General features: G+C 33.8%; 1 protein-coding gene across 2 annotated transcripts; it reads right to left on the bottom strand.

The window, feature by feature from the left end:
* Window positions 1-1,461: 1,461 nt before the first annotated feature.
* On the bottom strand, window positions 1,462-13,397 carry LOC141724312 (putative ADP-ribosylation factor GTPase-activating protein AGD9). 2 transcript variants are annotated; one of them, XM_074526404.1, is made up of 7 exons: window positions 13,145-13,397; window positions 12,903-13,021; window positions 6,198-6,633; window positions 5,853-6,116; window positions 2,270-2,389; window positions 1,886-1,984; window positions 1,462-1,729 (listed from the first exon to the last, which is right to left on the bottom strand). In XM_074526404.1, exons 1-7 carry the CDS (start codon window positions 13,214-13,216, stop codon window positions 1,607-1,609), a joined length of 1,233 nt encoding a protein of 410 aa, XP_074382505.1. In that variant the 5' UTR covers window positions 13,217-13,397; the 3' UTR covers window positions 1,462-1,606. The 2 variants fall into 2 exon arrangements, with proteins under 2 accessions (XP_074382505.1, XP_074382506.1); XM_074526405.1 differs by having other exon boundaries at window positions 1,462-1,714; window positions 13,145-13,396.
* Between the last annotated feature and the right edge of the window lie 10,192 nt (window positions 13,398-23,589).

The following is a 23,589-nucleotide window of genomic DNA, read 5'->3' as shown; positions in this document are numbered from 1 at the left end:
AAGAGTGATTTGTTTAAATAATTTATCCGAATAAGTATTAATGGCATACACTAGGGTGAGCAGAAAACGGCAAAAACCGCAAAAACCGCCTACACCGCACAAATCCGTCCCGCAAAACATGGTTTTTAATTTTCGTGGTGCGGTTCAATTTGAATTTTTAATAAACCGCGCGGTGCGGTGCGGGTTGTGATTTTAAATTTCTGAAATGTGGTTCAAATCGTACCGCACCGTAATATTTAATGTTATATATATATATATCTTATATTTCATGATTCCATTTATTAAGTCTGATTCCATTTAATATACTGGTACTACTTGCTTAATGATCATCTTGTTTCTGCAAGACCAATTGTTGTGTAATGATCATCCTGTTTGTATTTCTTCACAAACAATGAGATACAAGCTACAAAGCAACTATTTAATAATAAACTCATTTAATTGCCGAGCCAAACTTCTATGTTAAAATTTACAATGTGTAATTTCTAATTGTATTATTTAAAAATATTGCCGACTTTGTTATATTATTCGGAAATTTAATTAAATTTAAATTTTGTATTTATTGAAATTTTTCGAACTTTTAAAATATAAACCGTAATGAACCGCACCGCACCGCATTTTCGTGGTGTGGTTTATACAGTTTTTTAGGGTATGCGGTGCGGGTGCACTTTGAAAATTTGATCAAACCGCATGTTCGGTTTGATTTGCGGTTTGAGAAAAAAACCGCACTGCCCGCACGGCGCTCACCCCTATCATACACAGAACATGAATACTTCCGTCTATAACCTTTAAGGGCCGCTTATTTTGTAATCAAGAACTATCTCACCAAAAAAAAATGGTTATCTTATGCAATTTCGATAATCATCCACAAGATAAAAAATAAAAATGCTATAAAAAAGTTTATGACAAAACTTGAAGCAGATTGACTTTTTAATAACTGATGTACTAATAAAAATTACAAAGTAAAATTTGAATGAACCCCAGAAGATCTACTTTTGCTCAACAATAATAATGAAAACGTGTATTAACACTATTTGCAGCCTGTCACGAGACTCCGGAAGACATATTTATAGGCATTCTTTTTGTCAAAAGGCAGACCCAAATGAAATGTCATTTATTAATTAAATATAATAAAATTTAATAAATAATTATTATACTAATATACAGTGAATTTGAATATAAAATTAAAGTTAGTTGACTGTAAATATCATCATAATACTCATTTAAATTAGAGACTTTTTAGATATTAAAAAGTATGTAAATATTTTAAAATTATATTTGTTATTTCTGGATATTTCTAATATTAAAATAATTAATAAAAAAAAAATTAGTAAAAACGTATACCAAATCATGAAAAGACATGTCTGACTAAATGACATCATAACATGCCCATGCGCTCTAACACCTAATTCGCAGGGACACAGTGTTAATACTAGTTCTCAGCCACAAGGAATCAACGCCTACTTGCAGGAAATCTTTTAATATATTATTATTCCAATTTCCACGGCTTCTGAAAATTTACCATTACAAAGTACATCCATCACTACAAATATTTGATGTATGTTTGAAAGACTATTCTGACAATTTTTGAATGCCACATACACAGCTATCACAGGATTCTATCTTGAAAATCATTCATAAATGACGATGCAAGAGAACTAAGCTTTTTCCCGGTTTCTCCGGCCATATTCTTGAGGGAAGAAATATCCTGTTGTGCCTGAAATTTGAAAATCTAGAGATTAGACCAATTCAACTTTTTACCAAGTCGGCAATCTCTTCTAATCATTTATAATGTCTTTTGTCGAAGCAAGATTAAATAACAAAATTTAGGTGTGAAATACTAAGATTTTTAGAACTGAATGCCTTGGAAGCTATGACTAACATGTACCTGGAAAGAGATTTTGTTAATCAAGTCACTAGCAGTGAGATCTACAGCAGAATCAGGATCTTCACCAAATAGATCAGCACTGGATATAGCAGCAGAACCCTACAAGAGAAGTTGGGAAAACTCATATAATGTGTCCCAAAACCATAATCTGTTGCAGAAATGATAACACAGCTACTGTTTGTGGTACAGAAGAAGGAAAACTCCTGATATGAATGCTTATTTCAATTCTCAAAACTGAAGTCCTGTAAATTTAAATAATATATGTACACTTTCCGGCCATTAATAAGACACCTACAACTATATAGGGTATTTTTTTGTTATGAAAGAGAAGTAATTTATCCCATAACAATGTATTTTATTATTGTCACCGAATATGGCACTCACAGAAAATTTTTGCAGGGAAACTTGACTATCAGCATCTTTGTTCTGATCCCCAAAAAACTGAGATGAAGAAATAGATTTTGCATTGGAAAACTTTTTCCTTGCTTCGTCAGTTTCTTGAATCTGAAAAAGGTAAAACATTAGTTCAGAGGAACATGCATTACATGTACAAACTAGGATGCGATTCCACTATATATATCAAAACTTCAAAAGTGAATGTATCTTCTAGAAAGAATGCAAGTGAGAAGAAGAATAGTAAATCACAAGTATAGTCATAAGAATTTTGAACAAGAAAATAATGGTGAGCCAACAAAATTCACAGTGATACACTATTCCTCAGAATGAGGTTTATCTCCAGAAACTAATCCTGGACATGAATTCCATAGCAACTGAGTGGTTAGTGGCTACAAATAGAACAATTTCATGATAAAAAATAATCACGTCATCTCATTTTATGTATCTTTTTTTGACTATTGTGTGGTCAAATTGACCAAATTTTGACCGATAATTAAAGAAAGTATTAATTCTTTTAAAAACTTAAAAATACATTTTAAAGTGGATTAGATATATTTTTTATAATATAAGTTTTAAAATTTTCTTATTATCTCAGTTTGACTGCAGGCTAAACAAAACCAAATACATAGACTGAGATGAAGGGAGTATAACTTTGTTCCAAGTCCCAAATAAGAAATGATTGCGTAACTAGAGGGAATTTGCTTGTAGTTTATTTAGTATTCTAATTGTATTAGAACTAGTCAACATTTATTATTGTAATAATTAGTAGTTTTTAAATTTTTGGTTTAACAGTTCTTTTTAAATTTTTGGTTTAACAGTTCTTATATCCTCCAATACAACTACAAGTAAACTTGTAACTTTTTTAAAGTTAAAAATTATGAATTGACTGATTGTATTTCTACTGTTTCTCTGCGGAGATAGGTGTCTATCATATTACCTAAACCCCTACATCAAGTTATGTAGGTATCAAGAGCTAAATTTTACATTTTAAATTAATCTATTTTCTTCACATCCAGTTTCTAGCATCATTACGTCGAAGTTCATAAAAGTAATGTGCACTGAGAAAAGCCACTTAATAGATCTTACATCTTTGTAACAATCTTCAATTTTGTCATGGTTAAAGTAACTAAATCAATTTTCAGATCTGATTGTCTTATTATTGTTGTTCTCATACTCTATTCTCTCTCAAGCTCCAACTCACCAACCCCCTTTCAACTTTACTTTCTTCTCTCTCGTTACCCTTTCCAAGGATCTCTTAATTTATTTAGTTGGGCAACTAACGAGGTAAGAGGAGGATAGTTAGCTTTAGGCTGCAAATAGGTAACTTGAAAGCAGGGGATCTGACTTCTGAGTGACAATTTACTGGAGCTTGAACTGGTGGATGCGCTCAGGAAAAAAGAATTGATGATAGTTGCATCCACGGGATAAAGTAGAAGGGAACAGACCAGATAGATAATAGATATAAGTTGTGGTGTGGTAATTAGGTGTCATGTTGTGTGAAACTCAAAACATGTAGTAATGGATGTGAAAAGGTGTAACAATAAGATCACTGTAATTAGTGGGAGGAGTGGAGGATTTTGACGAGGTATGTGACCAATACCATGCACACCATGCGGGGGGAAGGGGGGGATTGAAAAGAAGAAGATTGGGATTGTCCAGATAGTATTGTGGGAAGAGTAACTAGTGATCAACAAAATAATTTATAAGAAGCAACTTTATTGGATGACTGGAGGGGGTGGATGGTTACCAGAGGAGAAACAACGTCAAATCACCTTTAGGAGCGGGGAGCATATCACCCAAATTTAATGGAATCACCGGAGATGTACAATCTGTACAACAAGTTTAAAAGCGGACCTCCAAATCAACCCAAGGTTTGGTGAAGCCCCATCAATAGAGGGAGTATGCTACTATGTCTAGGAAAGGCACCACGCCGGTGTGGCCATCCAACAACCAAAAAACAAGCAGTCTGATACATCAGTTCTTAAGTCGAGCAACACATTTACCTGTCTACCTTAATATCCAATTTTTTAAAGAATGTACATAATCAAAATCATTTTTTGATCCTGAAATTTGCTAATAGAGTTTAGGTTTGTTTATCCAAATTATCCTTACTTCTCACACTCCTGGATCTTCAATAAAGTTTGCCTCGGCTTCTAAAGAACACGAGGAACCACCCTAAAAGATTTTAAGACCTCTTTTTAACAAATGAAATGAAACGGTTGACCAAAAAATATATTGCAAGGGTGTTAGGAATTAGCTTAGTAGCAGTCTAGTGTAAGTCTAGTGTAGAGGTGGCAAAATCAGACACGACCCGAAACCCGACATGAACCCCGCAAAAGTACGAATTAGAGTTGAGATTTTTGACTTTCGGGTCAGGGTCGGGTTGGGTAAAAATTTATCTAAAAAATCGGATCATTTTTGGGTTGACTCGAAATACCCGAACCCGACCTGTTTATTTAAATAATTAAAATATTATATTATATTATATATGTATATACATGTATGGTTAAATTTTATAAAATATTTGTAATATTGTGTTTTATTACATTTCTACATTTTATGTTAATTTGGCATTATATTTTATTTTTGTAATGTTGAGAATTAAGAATTATTAAATTATTTTAAATTTCGGGTCAAACAGGCTTTCGTGTCACAATTTTTGAACCCGTTTCGGGTCGGGTCGGGTTAAAGTAAAAACAATTCAGGTACATCCTACCCGACACGAACCCGACCCAGAACCCGAAATTGCCACCCCTAGTCTAGGGGTATTGGATAATAGAAAAATAAGGGTATTTGTTGGTTTACCTGGAATCCTATATATAGCAAAACTTTTTTGTATTTTGAGTTTATGTTTGATGCATTACGATGATATGAAAATGGGACTTCAGTTCCACCAATCTGTTTCTCTCTTTAGTTTTTTAACTGATTACTCTCTCCAAAACTATCTTCTTCTACAAAATATCTCTGGATCCCTCTCTAACTCTCTGTTCTTACTCTAGACATCTGTTATATGACTAAATCTACTCTATTTCTGTAATTTATATCCTAATACTACTGTTATTCAGCTTATAAACTCAGGAAATACCAAAAGTACTCGAGCTCTCGTATCAGAAACCACCAGTTCCTGACAAAGGATAACAAGAGGGTCCAATTTTTCAGGCGTTCAATTGTTATTTTATTATCACTTACGATATAATGCAAAGAAATATACAAAAGATCTTTATTACAAAACATTTCGAGCAAGACCCATACTACAAAATCAAGTACTTCAAACCAATGAATATATGTTAAACTGACTTGTACTATAAAATAGTTTGTATAAAATACTTGTTAATAATAAAAATAGTAATTAGTGAGTGTGGGAAACATGATTGCATATATATGATCATCGTTAAAATGTGAGAAGAAACATAAGGTAATGTATAAAAGTCAGAGAAAAAGCATTATAATGTTACTCGTAAGCTAAACCCTAGTGTCGAAACTAAATGAACCTCTTGATATAATACTGAAGTTGATAAAAATAAGTAGTGATTACTATGCCTTAAAGAAAATTGCAAGTCTTGAAACTTACTTGCACTTTTGATGATGAGCTTTTTTTTTTCTGGAAAGCACTTTCCATCCCGTAATCTGAAAAGAAACCCGATGATTTGGGTGGGGCTACATGACTAATTGCATGGCTTCCTCCAGAACCCATATCAGCAGCTGGAACATTATCTGTGTATTCGAACCGAGATGCAAATGAGGACCCTACTGTCGGGTTGTTATTTGTAATTGTAGATGTAGAAACCTGTACAGGTGCTTCTTCAGGCTTCTGGTCATAGAGGCTATCACTGGGCTGCATATAAGTAATATAGGTAATTAAGAACTATGACAAAAATAAGTAGAACTAAAATCACTGGCACAGTGGGGGGTCTACCTTGGAAGTAAGCTTTCGAGCACCAAGCCCGCCAGTCTTCCCAGTTTTCTTCGCACCAAGAGGTTTCTTCACCGTGCTGGTTAGAACCGAGTGAGGAGTCCTCGCTCTAGGTGAAGCAGGGACATCGGCAGGTTCATCCTTTACAGGAGGACTTTCTTTTTGGGATTCTTGTACTGATTCAGGAGGCCCATTCACAGCATGTACAGACTGAGAAGCAACAGGCGACACTGGTAAACCTGCCTCCTCCTTCGAACTCTTAGCAACTTCTTTTGAAAGTAATTGCTTATATAGTTCGGCAGCCCTTGATGTATACTTTGCCTCAATCTTTCCTCCATCATTCCAGCCATGCTGCTTGAAGAACACTTGAGCACGGTTATTTCCCCCGAAACTCATCATCTTTAATTGTTCTGGTGTCCATGAGTCCAGATTTGTTGACCTAAAAATATATACAAAGGTCACATTACGATGTTTCGATACAAGAACTTAAGACACATTTCATACACTTTAAGTAGAATAACGACATAGAGTACAAATCAAGTAGTTTCTTCCTTAGACTCCGACAGAAATACAGTATAGCTTATCAGGCTTTTAAGGTTAACAGTTTGTCAAGATTATATCTTGACATCCTAGCAATGTTGCCCACTTTCCCCGACTCTTTGTTTCATCTTATGTACCCGAGTCTGACATCAGACACTCAGAAGTGGGTATTAGAGATGAACAAAAATCCAAAAAGTTTGTCCCTATATTTTTGGTAAAAATAACAATATTTTTTCTAAAGTTGAAATTTTGATGATGGACGCCCAAAAGAAATGCTTACAGTTCATAGCTATAACTAAACACTTCCACAAATCTTGAAAGCAGTGCACTAAGCTTATCCAGCGTAACATACAACTAAAGTCAGTACCTTTATTAGCTAAGGATCATCGTCAAACTTGTATCAATTGATTCCACTCAGAATACCTTAACTACTAAACCTTGTCACTTCTTCAAAAAAGACCCGAAATTTATAACGCATCATAAAAGAAGAGCAAAAAATGCAATCCCTAATAAATACACACACAACAATAAGCTGATGTAACTAGCACAGTCAGTAATAGAGTGTTATTTATTAGTAACTCTAAACTACGTCGTTGGGGAGCAATACGGTACCGTTACGAGTTATGTAACATATCGTTATTTACCTATCCGATATAGAACTTACCAATGTAATCCAGACACGTGGCATAGCACCCTGGTTAAGTAGAGAGAGGAGAATTGTTTTGGGCAGACTTGATGAAATATCTTCTGTTTTGTAATGGGTTTCGTTCATTAATATTTTCTCATTCAGTAAAAGTAATTTTGAGTTTAATTCTCTTGATTCTCAGTTTATAATTTAGTTCTCTATATAGTGTGGGTTACAATTGGTATCAGAGCCATCGCTCCTTGGTTATGTGAAGGTTATGGCGGAAGGAACAAGGTTGAGAAACATGGATGATAGGCTGGGTTTACAGGAGAACAAAATGAAGGAATTAATGGATGGAGTTACCAAGGGTCGAGAAGAAACGATGAAATGGTCTAATGAGTTAGATGGGAAGATGAAAGGCATGGAAAATCGTATGGGAGGAATGGATGCTTCTCTGAAGGAGATTAAACAGCTCATATTGGGGATGCAGAGTCAAAACAAAGATGATGGCACCATAAGCACCTCTGTACCGGATTTTGGCTCCAGATCTCGAGCCTCCTACGATCGGGGTAGTAGCAGCCCACTCCAATCTCCTCTGACCTCTCCTAAGGTTACAAACTCTTCAACTTTAACTCATATTCCTACTTTTACTACTGTTCCTACTATGCAATTACCTAATCCCAATTTAATTCCACCCACTTCACTGAATTTTAGTAGTATACCATATTTCCCCCCACCATATTATAGCACTATTCCCAGTGGGTTTCCCCATACCAGTACTCAAGCCTCTATACCTTTGTCAGTACCTTTAACACAATATAATGGGCAACTTACTCCTAACCCTCACTTGATTGTTCCACCATTCGGTCCTTATGGGTTCATACCAACTCCATTTACCACACCGGTATCAGGGTCCTTCACCCCCCCCCCCCCCGCATACACCACACACCTTCAATCATTTACCTAAATTGGAGTTTCCCAAGTTCGATGGTAATGACCCCAAAGGATGGGTACTTAAGGCAGATCATTATTTTGATTTTGTCAACATAGATGAAGGACGTAAAGTAAAAATGGCTGCAATGCATTTTGAGGGTAAGGCTAACATATGGTACAGGTATTACGAAGCTAGCAAAGCTACTGTGTCTTGGAAAGCTTTCCAACTCGATGTTATACTTCGATTTGAAAACCCTGAGCAGGTGGATGTACAAGATCAATTCAATAAACTCAGACAAATCACCACTGTGGCTGCGTATGAGGATCAATTTGAAGAGTTACGGGCACTAATTTTGCATAAGAACAAAGGATTTACTGAAGACTACTTCCTCTCGAGTTTTATTAGTGGACTTAAAGATTCAATCAAGATGGCAGTCGGAATGTTTAGACCATCTACTCTGGCTGATGCTCTATACTCGGCGAAACAGGAAGAAGCAAGGCTATCTAAAGCCACCCTCTCTGCTCCTAAATGGGTTGTTCCAAAACCCACCACAAGTTCACTCTTGAATGAAGCAAAGTATCCCAATTATGGCCATTCTAATGTGACCAAGTTTCAACCAAAAGATATAAAAAAGGGACGTTCAATCCTTAGCAGTAAGGAAATAATTGAAAGGCGTGCCCGTGGACAATGTTTTCACTGCGATGAACCCTTTCACCCGGGTCAGGACTGTAAGTCCAAATTGTACAAATTAATGGGAGAAGATGTGGATGAAGGAGATTTTTCAGAGACTTATACTAGTGTCGAGGATGTGGCTGCTTCATGCCATAACTTTGAACTCCCTGCAGAAATATCTTTAAATGCATTGGCAGGCAGCAAAACCTTGAGCACTCTTCAACTCCAGGGGAATGTTGGAGGCAAACAGGTGCACATTCTAATAGATAGTGGGTCAACCCACAGTTTCATCGATAATAAGCTTGTCAAGGAGCTCAAGCTCACAGCTGAGGTAGTGACTCCCTTGTTGGTCACTGTAGCGAATGGGTCAAGTATGCTCATAGACACTATTTGTAAAGAGCTCAGCTATGACATACAAAACCATAAATTCCAAACTGACTTGAGGCCATTTCCATTGGGTGGTTCTGATTTGATTCTAGGTGTTGATTGGTTAAAGCAGCATAACCCGATCACACTAGATTATCATAAGTTCTGCATTTCTATATGCAAAAATGGCGTTTTAGTTAATTTGCAAGGGGATATACCAACTGGAAGTCTTCAAGCAATTAGCAGTAAGAGCATGTCCAAATTGTTGAAGTCAAGAAGTGGGGTTGTTCATGGATGCATATGTATGGTTGATGCTGTTTCACTAGAGCCACCTAAGTCTCAATCGCCGGATGAATCCCTACAACAGCTTTTACAGAGCTTTGAGGATGTTTTTCAGGAGCCAAAAGGGCTACGGGCTAACCCTATCCGAGACCATGATCACACTATCCCTCTCGTAGCAGGCAGCCAACCTGTAAATCAACGAGGATGTAAGGTCCCTTATGCTCACAAAATGGAAATCGAGAAGCAGATTAAGGAGATGTTAACATCTGGAATTATACAAAAAAGCTCAAGCTCGTTTGCTTCACCTATAATCCTTGTCAAGAAAAAGGACGGGACATGGCGTATGTGTGTTGACTATCGGAAACTAAACGAGCTCACAATCAAGAACAAGTATCCAATACCATTAATTGATGAACTTTTAGACGAGTTGAAGCATGCCAAATGGTTCACTAAACTCGACCTACGGGCTGGGTATCATCAAATACGAGTGGCACCATCAGATGTATTTAAGACGGCCTTTCACACCCACCAAGGGTTATACGAGTTTAAGGTAATGCCTTTCGGGCTTACGAACGCTCCTGCCACGTTTCAGTCATTGATGAATGACGTATTTGAAGGGCAGTTAAGGAGAACGGTGCTCGTGTTCTTCGATGACATACTTGTGTATAGCAGCTCCTTCGAAGAACATTTACATCACTTGCACAAAGTCTTGTCTATCATGCGGGAACACAAGCTCTTTGCTAAGTCCAGCAAATGTTTATTTGCTCAAAGACAAGTGGATTACTTGGGTCATAATTTCTGAGCGGGGCGTTTCAACGGACCTTTCAAAGATACAAGTTATGAAAGATTGGCCCACTCCTAAATCATTGAAACAGCTGCGGGGTTTTCTCGGACTTGCAGGATATTATCGGCGCTTTGTGCGGAACTACGGAATTATAAGTAATCCATTGACTGCTCTATTGAAGAAGGGGGCATTTCATTGGAGTAATGATGCTGAGGAGGCATTTCAGGCCTTGAAAATAGCGATGCAAACAGCACCTGTCCTCACACTTCCTGACTATAAAGTTCCTTTCGTAGTTGAAACTGATGCATGTAGTACGGGCGTCGGGGCTGTCCTAATGCAACATAGCAAACCCATTGCCTTCTTTAGCAAAAGTCTTGCCCCAAAACATCAAGGTATGTCCACATACGAGAAGGAGTTGTTAGCAATCGTAATGGCGACTCAGAAGTGGCAAACGTATTTGCAGGGTCACCATTTTATTATTAAAACGGACCATCAAAGCCTCAAGTATCTTCTTGAACAAAGGTTAACTACCATGTTGCAGCAAAAATGGCTCTCTAAACTAATGGGGCTAGACTACGAGATATTGTACAAAAAAGGGAGGGATAACACTGTGGCGGATGCACTGTCACGACTCCATGACAACAGCTCTAAAGGTTGAATGAAATTTCAACAGTTGATGATGGCTGGCTTTCAACTATTGAAGATAGCTATGTTCAAGACTCTGCAGTACTGAAGATTATGGCTGGGATTGCCAGCAAACTTCCTCAATATTCTGACTATCAGTATGACAAGGGGGTATTAAGGTTTAAAGGGAAGTTGTATATTGGGTCGGGAGGCACGACCAGGAAGTTCATACTTGCAGAATTACATGATGAGGCCATCGGAGGCCATTCTGGACAGGAAGCAACACTAAAACGAATCACTCAATTTTTTTTCTGGCCAAAATTAAAGAAGGATGTCACTGATGCGAATCAAGTCAGGTAACTCTTTCCCGGGTGGACTCTTACAACCGTTACCCATACCAACCCAAATTTGGGAAGACATATCTATGGATTTCATAGATGGTCTTCCAAAATCGGATGGCAAAGACAGTATTTTGGTTGTGGTGGACAGGCTTACTAAAATGGGTCACTTTGTGCCATTAGCACACCCATACAGTGCTACAACAGTGGCCCAATTGTTTCTTGCTACAGTATATAAATTGCATGGGCTGCCTAAAACAATTGTGACTAATCGGGATAAATTATTTACTAGTAATTTTTGGAAAGAACTCTTCTCATCTGTTGGTACCAAATTGAACTTAAGTACCTCGTATCATCCACAAACGGATGGACAAACGGAGCGCCTCAATCGTTGTTTGGAGCAGTATCTACGAGCCATGACTAGTGCCAGGCCAAAAAATTGGTCAAAATGGCTTCCTCTCGCGGAGTGGTGGTATAATTCCACCTAAAGCTCTGCAATCAATATGAGCCCTTTCGAGGCCGTTTATGGCGTTAAACCACGTCAATTATGCATTCCTGAAGCTCAACGATCTTCTGTGGATACAGTGTTAGAATTTCAAATCAACAGAGAGGCTATGAATCAAGTTCTAAAAGACTCTATCAGCCATGCCCAAAATAAATATAACCAGTTTGCAGATCAGAAGAGGAGTGAAGTTAACTTCCAAGTGGGTGAGCTAGTCTTCCTTAAACTCCAGCCATATATACAGCTCTCTATTGCTGTGAGAAAGTATTTAAAATTATCCCATAAATACTTTGGACCGTACAAAATTTTAGAAAAAGTGGGCAATGTGGCATACAGGTTAGAACTTCCAGCTGACAGCATGATTCACCCTGTATTTCATGTTAGTTTACTCAAGAAGAAGGTTGGTCCTGATCATACTATTACTACTGTCCTCCCGAAGTTAGGCTCCGAAGGACAATTCTTGGTCTTTCCTGTTAAAATTCTGCAGAGAAGAATGATCAAACGTAACAATGCTGCGATTGTTCAATGGCTGATTCAGTGGTCTCATTCTGTACCGGAAGATGCGAGCTGGGAAGATTCCAAAGTCATACAAGAACAATTTCCGGACTTCAATCCTTGAGGTCAAGGATTTTGTTAAGGAGGGATTGTAACTAGCATAGTCAGTAATAGAGTGTTATTTATTAGTAACTCTAAACTACGTCGTTAAGGAGCAATACGGTACCGTTACGAGTTATGTAACATATCGTTATTTACCTATCCGATATAGAACTTACCAATGTAATCCAGACACGTGGCATAGCACCCTGGTTAAGTAGAGAGAGGAGAATTGTTTTGGGCAGACTTGATGAAATATCTTCTGTTTTGTAATGGGTTTCGTTCATTAATATTTTCTCATTCAGTAAAAGTAATTTTGAGTTTAATTCTCTTGATTCTCAGTTTATAATTTAGTTCTCTATATAGTGTGGGTTACAGCTGAAATCACACGAACCCACAAATCAATTTCACAAAAACAATCAAGAAAGAAATAGAAGTGAAACAAACCTAACAAAGCTGACATGGACACCAAGACTCCTATGAACAGCAGAACAATCAATACAAAGAAAGATCCCATAAGTAACAGAAGCCCAAGTTGGATTCTTTGCATTACAATCAAAACACATCTGCAAACAGATCAAAATCTCAACTTTTTTAGATCTCAATAACAAATTACAAATTAAAGATCTAAATAGGCATAAAGATTGAATCTTTAATAACAAAATGAATGGTAATATACAAAAAATGACCTTATTCTCAGATTTGGCTTTGAGTTTCCTGAAAATGAGATTCTTGTCAGTGAAATTAGTGTCGGTGGCCATGGTTAAACAACAAGGATAAAGAGTTCCAAGAGGAGGAGAAAATGGGGGGTTTTATAGAGAAACCAAATTTAAAGCCTCCTTCTTCCTCTGGGAACAATTAATATTTAGAGAGAAACACAGAATAGGTTCTTGTTTTGCAAGTGTGCTGTGTGTTTCTATCACTCGTAATGTAAAGTGCAAATTCATAATTTAGCCTTTTCCAATACAAGGCTACTTGAAATTCAATTTTCTATTTTTTTCACACTAGAATGGCAAATTAATCTGATTTGATGAATACCCGATCCGAAATTTTGGATATATCGAACACCGTATTTTGAATTTAGATTTCAATGATATTGAAGATACCCGTTCTAAAATTCGAAATTTAGTTCAAATCGGATCTGAAATCCGAAATTCAATTCAAACCCGATCAAAACATGACACATAAATAATGTATTATATATAATATTCTAGATGTAAAATATATAATTTACATATTTTTATTATACTATAATATAATATGTGTTATGCACGGTCATTTTTATCATTATTTATTATAATTTAAAATTTTAATGTCGCCCGTGGAATTTGAACTTTATACCTCTTTAATAATAATTTTAAGACTATATCTAACGGTTCTCGTCAATTTGATCTGACGGTTTTAAATTGAGTGATGAAGGATCAACACCTAAACTTTTAATGTTACGTTTTTAATATAATAATATAAATTATTGACTTGCATTAGATTAATATCGAAATTGTCAACACTTATATACTGAATTTTAACTATTAACTATTTTAATATCAACTTTTATTATTTAATTTTACTTTCTATATATTTATAAAATTCATTTGTGATAAAATACTAAATTTTATGTTATTAACCTATCTAAGATTGTAATCAACTTGTTGACCCATGGTAGAATGAGTTTGACAACTTATTAATTAATGTATTTTAGATCTTTTATAAATATAATTAATGGTGTCTGCATATATAAATACTATTTAATTTGATTATATTATTCGTAATTTTGAATACCTGAAAAAAATCAATCTGATCCGAAACCCGACAGATTTGGATTTGTATAATCTGAAAATATTTGAATTTTATAATACATAATCTGAACATGACCTGTTGCCATCTCTGTATATGAAAAGAAGAGAAATTACCAAAAATACTATTTTTTTAAGTTTGTTCGCAATTTTTGATCTTTTTATAAAAATTGCAAAAAATCGGTTTGCAACCAAAATCAACCACATATGCAATATTTTTGAAAAAGTACTAAAAACATTTTGGTTGCAATTGAGGTTGTATTGGGTTGCATTTGAGATTGCATCTGGTTGTAACGAGTGTCAAAATCATGTTTTTGCAAAAAAAAATTAAAAATCATATTTTTGCAAATTAAAATTAAAAAAAAATTGTATTTTTGCAAAAAAAAGAAAATCAGAAAAAGGTATTTTTGAAAAAACCTTTTAAAAAGTTTACCTGTATATTTGTTAGGATATAATTTTTTTGTTATAACTGTGAAATTTTCACAAAGCAAATATAATAATACTAAGCTTTAAAATCAATTTTTTTTAAATGGATGTACGTACAAAATATGTAACTTGGCATATTAAAAGTTAGTAAATGGACACCAATTTATATATTTGTAGTTGCTTAACTTCAGAATAACTAACCACTTGCTTCCTGATTTAAAAGTGAAGGAAAAAAAGGGAATATAAGTAAAACAGTTTGAGTTTTTTTTTTACAAGAAGTAAAACAGTTTGAGTCACCTGCTCCTAAGTTTTTAAAATAGCAAAAGTAAATGTTAATAACATAAATTTGATAAATTTTCACTCAAAATAGATAAAAATAATTTACTTACTAATAATTTAATTTCTTCTCATTTAAAAACCAAGGTCTAAATTAATTATTTCACACTCTTTGTCACGCAGAAGGAAGGATTATTTTTGTATGGAAATGGTGAAAAAAATAACGAGATATAGGGTCCGTTTGAAATTTCTTAAAAAATGTAATTTATAACTTAAAGTTGGAAAGTGTCATATAAGTGATATGAAACTCGTAACTTATAATTTATTTAGGTGTTTGGATAATTGTACATATATGTTACTTATAAGTTGAAAATGTGTTTGATAAATCACAACTTATAAGTTTCTATTTTTTTAAAAATAAATTCAAAATTTGATTATAAAAATTTTAAACAAAAAAAAATTCAAAAACGATAATGTATAAACTAGAGCTGACAATTTTGGTACATGACACGTGAACACGATACAAAATGATACGAATAATTAGTATTTGGGTTCAAAAATATGGTATACGAACACAAATATAATTAGTTTCGGGTTTGATTTTCTGAAATAGGTACAGGAAACGCAATTAGACGGAATAAATAAATATACGAATAATTTTTAATTTTTTTAAAATATTTATATTATAATTTATATATCTTTTTTAATATTAAAAACCAATATAAATATTCTATTTCTATAATTTATGTATTCAAAATTTAGTTAGTTACTATACTAGACAATTTAATTACCTATTATATTATCTACCAATTAATTATTTTCGTATATAATTATTGTACTTTCGTGTAGACATAAATTGATTAATTTTAGGTTATTGTCAACCAAATAATATACGAATATAAATTTATTAATTAGATCAAGAAATGCTAAATATGAAAATAAGTCAGGTTGGGGAAAGAAAAAAGTATGCGTTAACGAAAGTATGTGTTAAAGTAGTTTGGACTTATGGACAAAAAAACAAGCAAATAAGCCCAACCTGCTTATTTACCCAAACAAAAATTGATGCAGAATGAATGGCCACATAATTTTGTAAAATTGATTTTAAAAGCCTAAAATTTTGAAGAATTGCAAATTTAGGCCCATAAAAAGAACCCCTGTAATTGATCAAACTGGAAGGTCGTTTAAATTTGTTTTGGACTTTGGAATAAGGCTTATAGCCTGGTCACTGTAAGTTGTCTGCTATTATTGGGTCTAAAAAGCCCAGGTGCAAGTATTGGGTCCCTTCTGAAATATTAAAGTGCATTATTATTCAAATAATTTTACTTTTTGCAATCAAACTAATAATTTTTAGTCCAGGCTCGATTCGATTTTTAAGCACATGCATTTTGCATTACAAGACTTTGGCGAGGCACTTGCTGTGCTCAATTGATATTAGGACTTGGGTGTTTGTATGGAAATGAATTTATATCCTACTCTGAAGACTAGAGTCATGTCAAGTTCGTTATGGAGCAATTAGTAGAATTTAATTTAATTATAATAAAATAGTTATAATTAAGGTCGAAAACACATTAATAAGTCATATTTTTTCGAAAAATGTCTCAAAAGTTGATTGTTTCTTTCTTCCCCAAATTGCATATAATCCTTAATTTTGTGTGAAGCATGCACCACTTCTGGAATATTTTGATCGTGTTGCAGCAGGTAGTTTTTTATAGTGACAATAGCTTGAAAAGTTTCTCTTGAGGATACTTGTGGTATAGTGATGCTATCATCGGGTTCGGAATCATTTGCGGGTTTGGGATTATTTGCCTCATCAATATTATTACAAAATGATATAATTACAAAAAAAAAGTCTAAAAATATCATCTAAATGAATTATTATTCATTTATCGATAAATAAATATTATATTTATTAATTGATAAATAAATAATCTCGTCAAATGAATATTTTTTTGGTTCCAAAGGTATTCATTTATCGAGGTTCTACCGTAATCAACAGAGCTTTCAACTAATAGTGATGCTAATATCAATTAATTTAGTAGTATTGATTGATCCTTGGAAGTGACAGACAAATATGAAAGCATAAGAACAAAGGCATCTGCTATTTGTTTCACTAGAATTGCTTTACAAGGAAGAATAAAAGTAATGCGACGACAAAGGTGAACACATAATACTTAGAAGATGGCCCAATAACGTCATATTACATTCATGTAATTTTATCACGTTGTCCTCATAAAATTATTTAACGTGCACTGCATGTGAGAGTATTTCCAACAGATATTATCAAGGGTTATCTAATTTTATGTCAGGATAATTTTGGTTATCTAGATTGAAGATGTATAATTGTAAGAGATTGTCTTTTAAGATTATCAACAATTTCTCAAAATGAATAATATATATATATACAAGTATAAAATTTGAATATTAATAATAATTCTTTTAGATTATGTGATATTAATAATTTAATTTAAGTATCACATAGACAACTTTTAAAATTTGCTAATTATTGGAGTGTAATATTGTCAAGTTAATATATAATTAAGTTAAAATAAAATATCAATATATATGATGATATGACAAAATTGACAATCATTTTCGCAAACCCTTATTATTGGTGCTATTAAAGCAACTCAAAGTAATGACGTGACTCGACATTATTGTTAGTTTTTCGAATTTAAAGTTGACATGAGATGCCAAATGAGTTAATATGGGGTGCCAAAAATGGCATACTATAAAATACCAAAAATGACATACTATAAAATATGATGTCAACTTTATTTGTGAGTTCATCTGTGGTCTTAAAAATATATTAAATATTTTTTTTCTAATATAATTATATATAACGTTATCCTCCTGTGTGTCAATTATTGGAATATTTTTTGAAAAAATATAACAAAAAATGATATAAAAGAGAAAATAAATAAAATATAATATTTTGATTTTGTGACAAAATTGTTGGTTGTCACCTTTGAGGGAGCGACAATCGGAGATAATCTTATCAGTAATCTCGCCTCTCGCCTGATACAATCTTCTCTGCAGAGAATCTGGATCAAACACTCCTCCCTGCAGTATACTCCATATTATAAAATTAATAATCACTTTTATATACTTTGTTTTTTGCAGATCAACAAACTAGGTGAATTATCCACATGCCTTCGTCTAGGTCTTTTGGAAACCAAGTTGCAATTAAACATATTTTCAAAATGATCAGATTTGAACTAGGAGTCTGTTTTTAGATTAATTTTAAAATTATTTGACAAGGTAAATAACTTAAATGTAGTATTTTCGGCCCATTAATTATTATTCACATACCGAAAAAACTAGTACTCAATAATTTATTAAATTATATTAGATTTTAATATCCACCCTCAATCAACATTATAATGTGAATGAAAATTCATATATTTGTGAATTCACATAAATATAATTGAGTGAAATGATTTTCATTTAAAGAGAATGAGATTCTCGTTTCACATCTATATTTAGAGGGACGATATGAAATTTAAAGAAAAATATTAAAAAAATGAGGTTAAAAGGGGAACATCTTTGTAATAATCCATACAAAAAATCAATAATTTAATTCCCATGATAAAAAAAAAAACAAACAAACATACGGGTTGAAGTACATTGCTTTAGGTTTGGGTCCGGCTCTTGATGAACAACCTTGATACCTATTCAAATCATTCATCTTTCATCGAAATATATAATATTAAACTATATACAACTGCCCCAACATTGTGTCCAAACTCGATCGTGTTATCTTGAATTGTTGTATTTCATTGTATTCCCTTGCATTTGTATTTTCTTTTTGTTGCTTCGTTTCATGCTCCATTTTTTGTAATTTTACATTTGTACTTTATTTTTGTTTGCTGACTATTGTCTTTGCTAATGCAGTACTTTTACGCGATAATACCGCAGATTCTGCATATTATTAAGGATGATCAACTTTGTAATTATCATACAATAGGCACATGTTCTTTGTCTTATACATTAAAAAATATATATTCAAATGGTAAAATATATTTGTGTTTTATATTTTATTTTCATGAATTTTTGAGCATTTTATAATCTACATGCAAAAAAAGGGGGAGATATATAGTTTTTGTGGGAAAATGGTTTATATTAGTTATTGTTTGCTTATTTATAAATTTTCTTTTATTATATTAATGTTATAAATTCACCTCTTTCAAATTGTTTGTTCTATATTAAATGACTTATAGTCTGTGGCGGTTCCCCTCTATCTTTTCTAGGACACTATATACTTAGGGGAATGTGTTATAACTTCGGTGGTTCAAACCTATTTATTTATTTATTTGACATATTTACGAGAATTATTAATTTTCATATATTTAAGTGTTAAAAAATAATATTTTAATTATTTAATCTCCAACTTATAATTATACAATTATACAATTATTTAAATAGAATCATATTTGACTCAAATTACGAAAGATTTACTAACACTATAAGGGCACTTAACATGTTTTTCATGATGTCACTTCATAAAACATACATATTTAATATCTTAAAATTTTAATAAACATCAGCTAATTTTTATTTTGGTGGGACTGAACATGAATCCCCCTGTTTATAGGTAGGAATAAAATATATAACAATAATAATATTTACTCATCTTCTAATATTAAACGGAGTCTAGAACATACTTTCTCCCCAAATAAAAAAGGATGCTTCGAAATTGTTTGACTAAATTTCAAAAATCTAAATTAAGACCTCTAGCTATAATATTACCACTGTCAATAACAGTGCATTGTATAGAAAATTTATATATAATATTTTAACGAGCTACTTTAGTTTTTCTTTAATGACAACTGTGAATTTGTATTATAAACCAGTTTTTTTTACAATGAAAGACGTAGAATTTCCTCTTAGACCTAGTTTTAAGTGCATAAAACGAGCAAAACGCTAATGGTGTCAAATAAAAGTGTGGGCGGTCTAGCTACGAAATTGCATTATGATTTAATAATATTTAAGTGAAAATTTGAAATGTAATTAGCGTTAAACGTAAACGAAGACAGTGACAATGCTATGAGTTTCACAAGTTTCTCGCCTACGGCTACGAGCTGTGAATTTTATGGTTTTGACTTGACCAAGAAAATTCTGGAACGGACAAAAGAGGACTAGGGGCGGCCCCCGGGGCAAAATTAACAGTGCGAAATCGTAAATTTGCGCATATAACTTTTATTTTAATATAAATTTCAATGAGATATATTTCAATAAATAAAATGAATTATTAAAATTTATAAAAATATATATTCCAACAATTTATTTAAAACTAACTTTACAGCTCGTGCGAAGCACGTACATACTCTAGAATATTATATAACTTTTTATTAACTTTGATTTTTATTTGAGGCATTTGAAATTTAAGTTAGTGATATATGTTGTGACATTATAAATTTATTTTTGTGCAATATTTATAGAAAATTCTCAGCGTAACTATATTATTGCCGACTTATCGAAAAAGATTTTGTTATGAATAAAAAACTAGGGTATATTAATTGTTGTATTTACTACTAAGGTTCGCGAGTTTCGAGACTCGATTTGACTGTTTTTGTGTTTCGTGACTCAATCTGCCTTAACAAGATGCCTACGTACCTTATTGTTCGCCAAGGATCAAGTCAAAAAACGAAGACTTGGTGGACAAGTATCAGAATTAGGATGAAATTTGAAGTCCTAGGAAGTAGTAATCTAATTCCTTATCCTTTGAGACCTCTTGGAGGCTAATCCACAAGGTTTCATATATTTATTGGGACTTTTCTCAACAGCTGATTTTTTCCCATATTTACTAATTACGAAAATAATAAATATTTAGGAATATTGGGCCTTCCTTGTTCCATCAGGCCTGATCAATGTGTTAACCTTCTCGGGTCTGATCAATGTGTTAACCTTCTTGGTTTGATCAATGTGTTAACCTTCTTGGTTTGAATGTCATACACATGGCATTCCTTAATGGGTCTTCCAGTCCTAAATGTAATCAATGCAACATTAATGACGTAATTAAGGTTTATTTTTATCCCCTATCATTTGCCCCCAACTTCTGGGAAACCGTAAAAGATTTCGCAGAAGTTAAGTTCATTTGTTCTGTTAGGTCACACACACATTGTAGAGGGGGTGAATACAGTGTACAGTACACTCAAATCGAACTTTAAGAACTTAAGTAACAGAAAACAAACTTTATTGAAACAATAAACTCTGTTACAGTATGGAACTGTTACCTCTCAGTGATGAACAAATATCACGAGAGCTGCTAGGGTTATATTGAATAATAACTTCGATAATGATAACACTTATAGTGTAAACCCTATGCCTGTGTTTATATACTACACAGTTACAAAATAATCGCTAATTGATATGGAATATAATTCTGCTTCCTAAAATATATCAATCAGATATCTTTTCTTCCAAGTATTCCATTCTTCACGGAATTCCTTCTTCATGCATATCTCTTCTTATGTTTATCTCGATCTTCTTTCCTTTAATCAGCTACTGTCCTTATCCGATTGTCCTTCAGCACTTAAGTTCTGATATCTATCTTCTGATGATTATCTCCTGATAATATAAGTACTGATATCCTTAAGTCCTGACTTCCAGTATAAGTACTGATCAACAGTTAAGTACTGATTTATCCTGTTCACGTAAGATCTGAAAACTAAACATAAAACATATTAGCCATGACATTATCAAATATATCTAACATGTTCCCTTACAGAGTATCATTTTTGCGTAAAGTATGGAGCGACCTAAACATTTACAACGATTTTCCTTGTACGTGGCTTCAGGATTGTTTTAGAACCTCCCTATTAATTTTCTTACCTTATTCCTAACTTTTAGGAAGCATTGTTCCTTAATTTCTGGGATTTTTCTCTATTTTTCAGGAATTTTTCCTGAATTTCTGGGATTTTCCTGAATTTACAAGATTTTTTTGTTGTTTCCATAAATAAAATTGACCAAGATTCAGGCTGGGTCGACCAGGATTCCTGATCGAAATCGACCAGGATCCTGGTCGACTTATCTCACATTCTGTCACTCTGGTCGACAGGGATTTCGACCAGGATTCCTGATCAAAATCGACCAGGATTTTGCCTTAATCGATCAGGATTCTGGTTGGATTTAGCCTTGTCTTTTCACCTCGGTTGACGAGAATTTTGATCAGGATTCCTGATCGAAATCGACCAGGATCCTGATCGAATTATCTTGGATTTTATCACTGTGGTCAAAGGGAAAATCAACCAGGATTCCTGATCAATTCGATCAGGATTCTGATTGATTTATACTTATATTTGACACTGAGGTCTATCTGAAATTCGGTCAGGATTATTTTTCCATCGACCAGGACTCTGATCGACTTAAGTGAATTTCTACCACTCTAATCGAATGAAAATTCGATCAGAATTATTTCTTTATCGATCAGGACTCTGATTGATTTAAGTGAAATTCAACCTCTCTAATCGAATGAAAATTCAATCAGGATTCCCTTCACTATCGATCAGGACTCTGATCGACATAATTAGTCGAAATTCTGGTCGATTTTTGACCTTTCAAATTCTTTTTTTACCTTCTAGATTGTCCCAAAAACATCTTTTAGTGGGCTTTCTTTGGTTGGGCTCTGTCTTTATGGGCTAATTCATTTTCCCAAAACTTCGGCGATATAAGTGTGGTGAGAAGTGAGAATTCTCATTTCACTTCTCACTCTCAAATCCTCTCAAAAATCTCTCTAGTTCTTTCCTAAGAAAGGCGATTTTCGGCGATCTCCTAAACCGCAGCTCTACCGTTAGTCCATCATCTTCTTCCTTTTTCTGCATTTCAAGCATTCATCCCAAGAATTCTAATGGCGGATCGTGATCTTGCTCGTTTGGCAAAAATGAACACATCCAAGAGAGGTACCATTATTCTTATTCAATCTCCTTATACTTCCCTCATAGACATGATAAATTCTTGGGGGGATGAATATCCATCTTTTTCTGAATTAGATTCTTATAACCATGGTAATACTTTTCATGAGCTAGATGGTAGGATAGAAGTTTTTAACACCATGTACAAACTCCCTCCTAACCTTAGTATTACTCCGGCCTCCCCTGGGGATAGGACCTATAACTGGGAGGGGGACACTATCTTTATTTATCGAGGAGCCTTAACCGCATGTCTTAGGTTCCCTTTCCATGAATTCATTCCGCGCCTCCTTGCAGATGTACAAATAAACCCCTGTCAGCTCCCACTAACGCATGGAGAAACATTATTTGCTTTATGGTTTTATATCTTAGGAATAACTTCACTCTCTTAGTTGTTATTTTTAGAAAGATATTCCAATTCTATAATAGTGCTTTAACTCAGCCGAGCTGGGTTTTTATACGTCAAAGGCCCAAAATCCCTCATATCTTTGATGGTAACTCCATTATTGAGAATAACCCAAAATGGAGGGATGAGTTTGTTAGGCTGACCTGGGCCGGAGGTGATTGGGCCACTCTTTTTCGTAGGTCCTTTTGTAAAGTAGTCGATGGTATCCCTTCTAGCATTAGACTAACCGATAAGGAGGAGGTCGTCTATTAAACCCTCATCGTAAATAATGGTCAAACGGACACTTGGACCCTTTTAGAGGAGTTTTCCCTGAAGAAAGTTGGTCG

The sequence above is a fragment of the Apium graveolens genome, chromosome 5, assembly GCF_009905375.1.
Source record: "Apium graveolens cultivar Ventura chromosome 5, ASM990537v1, whole genome shotgun sequence".
Taxonomy (NCBI): Eukaryota; Viridiplantae; Streptophyta; class Magnoliopsida; order Apiales; family Apiaceae; genus Apium; species Apium graveolens.
Note: the sequence above shows the minus strand (reverse complement) of the source record. Positions and strands in the feature narration are given on the sequence as shown.

Excerpts from the sequence above, each read along its gene's own strand:
- LOC141724312 (XM_074526404.1), bottom strand. The coding sequence starts at position 13,216 with ATGGCCACCGACACTAATTTCACTGACAAGAATCTCATTTTCAGGAAA. Across the intron at positions 6,634-12,902 it reads GTCCATGTCAGCTTTGTTAG|GTCAACAAATCTGGACTCAT; the intron begins GTTTGTTTCACT and ends ATATATTTTTAG. Across the intron at positions 1,730-1,885 it reads TTAACAAAATCTCTTTCCAG|ATTTTCAAATTTCAGGCACA; the intron begins GTACATGTTAGT and ends TCTAATCTCTAG.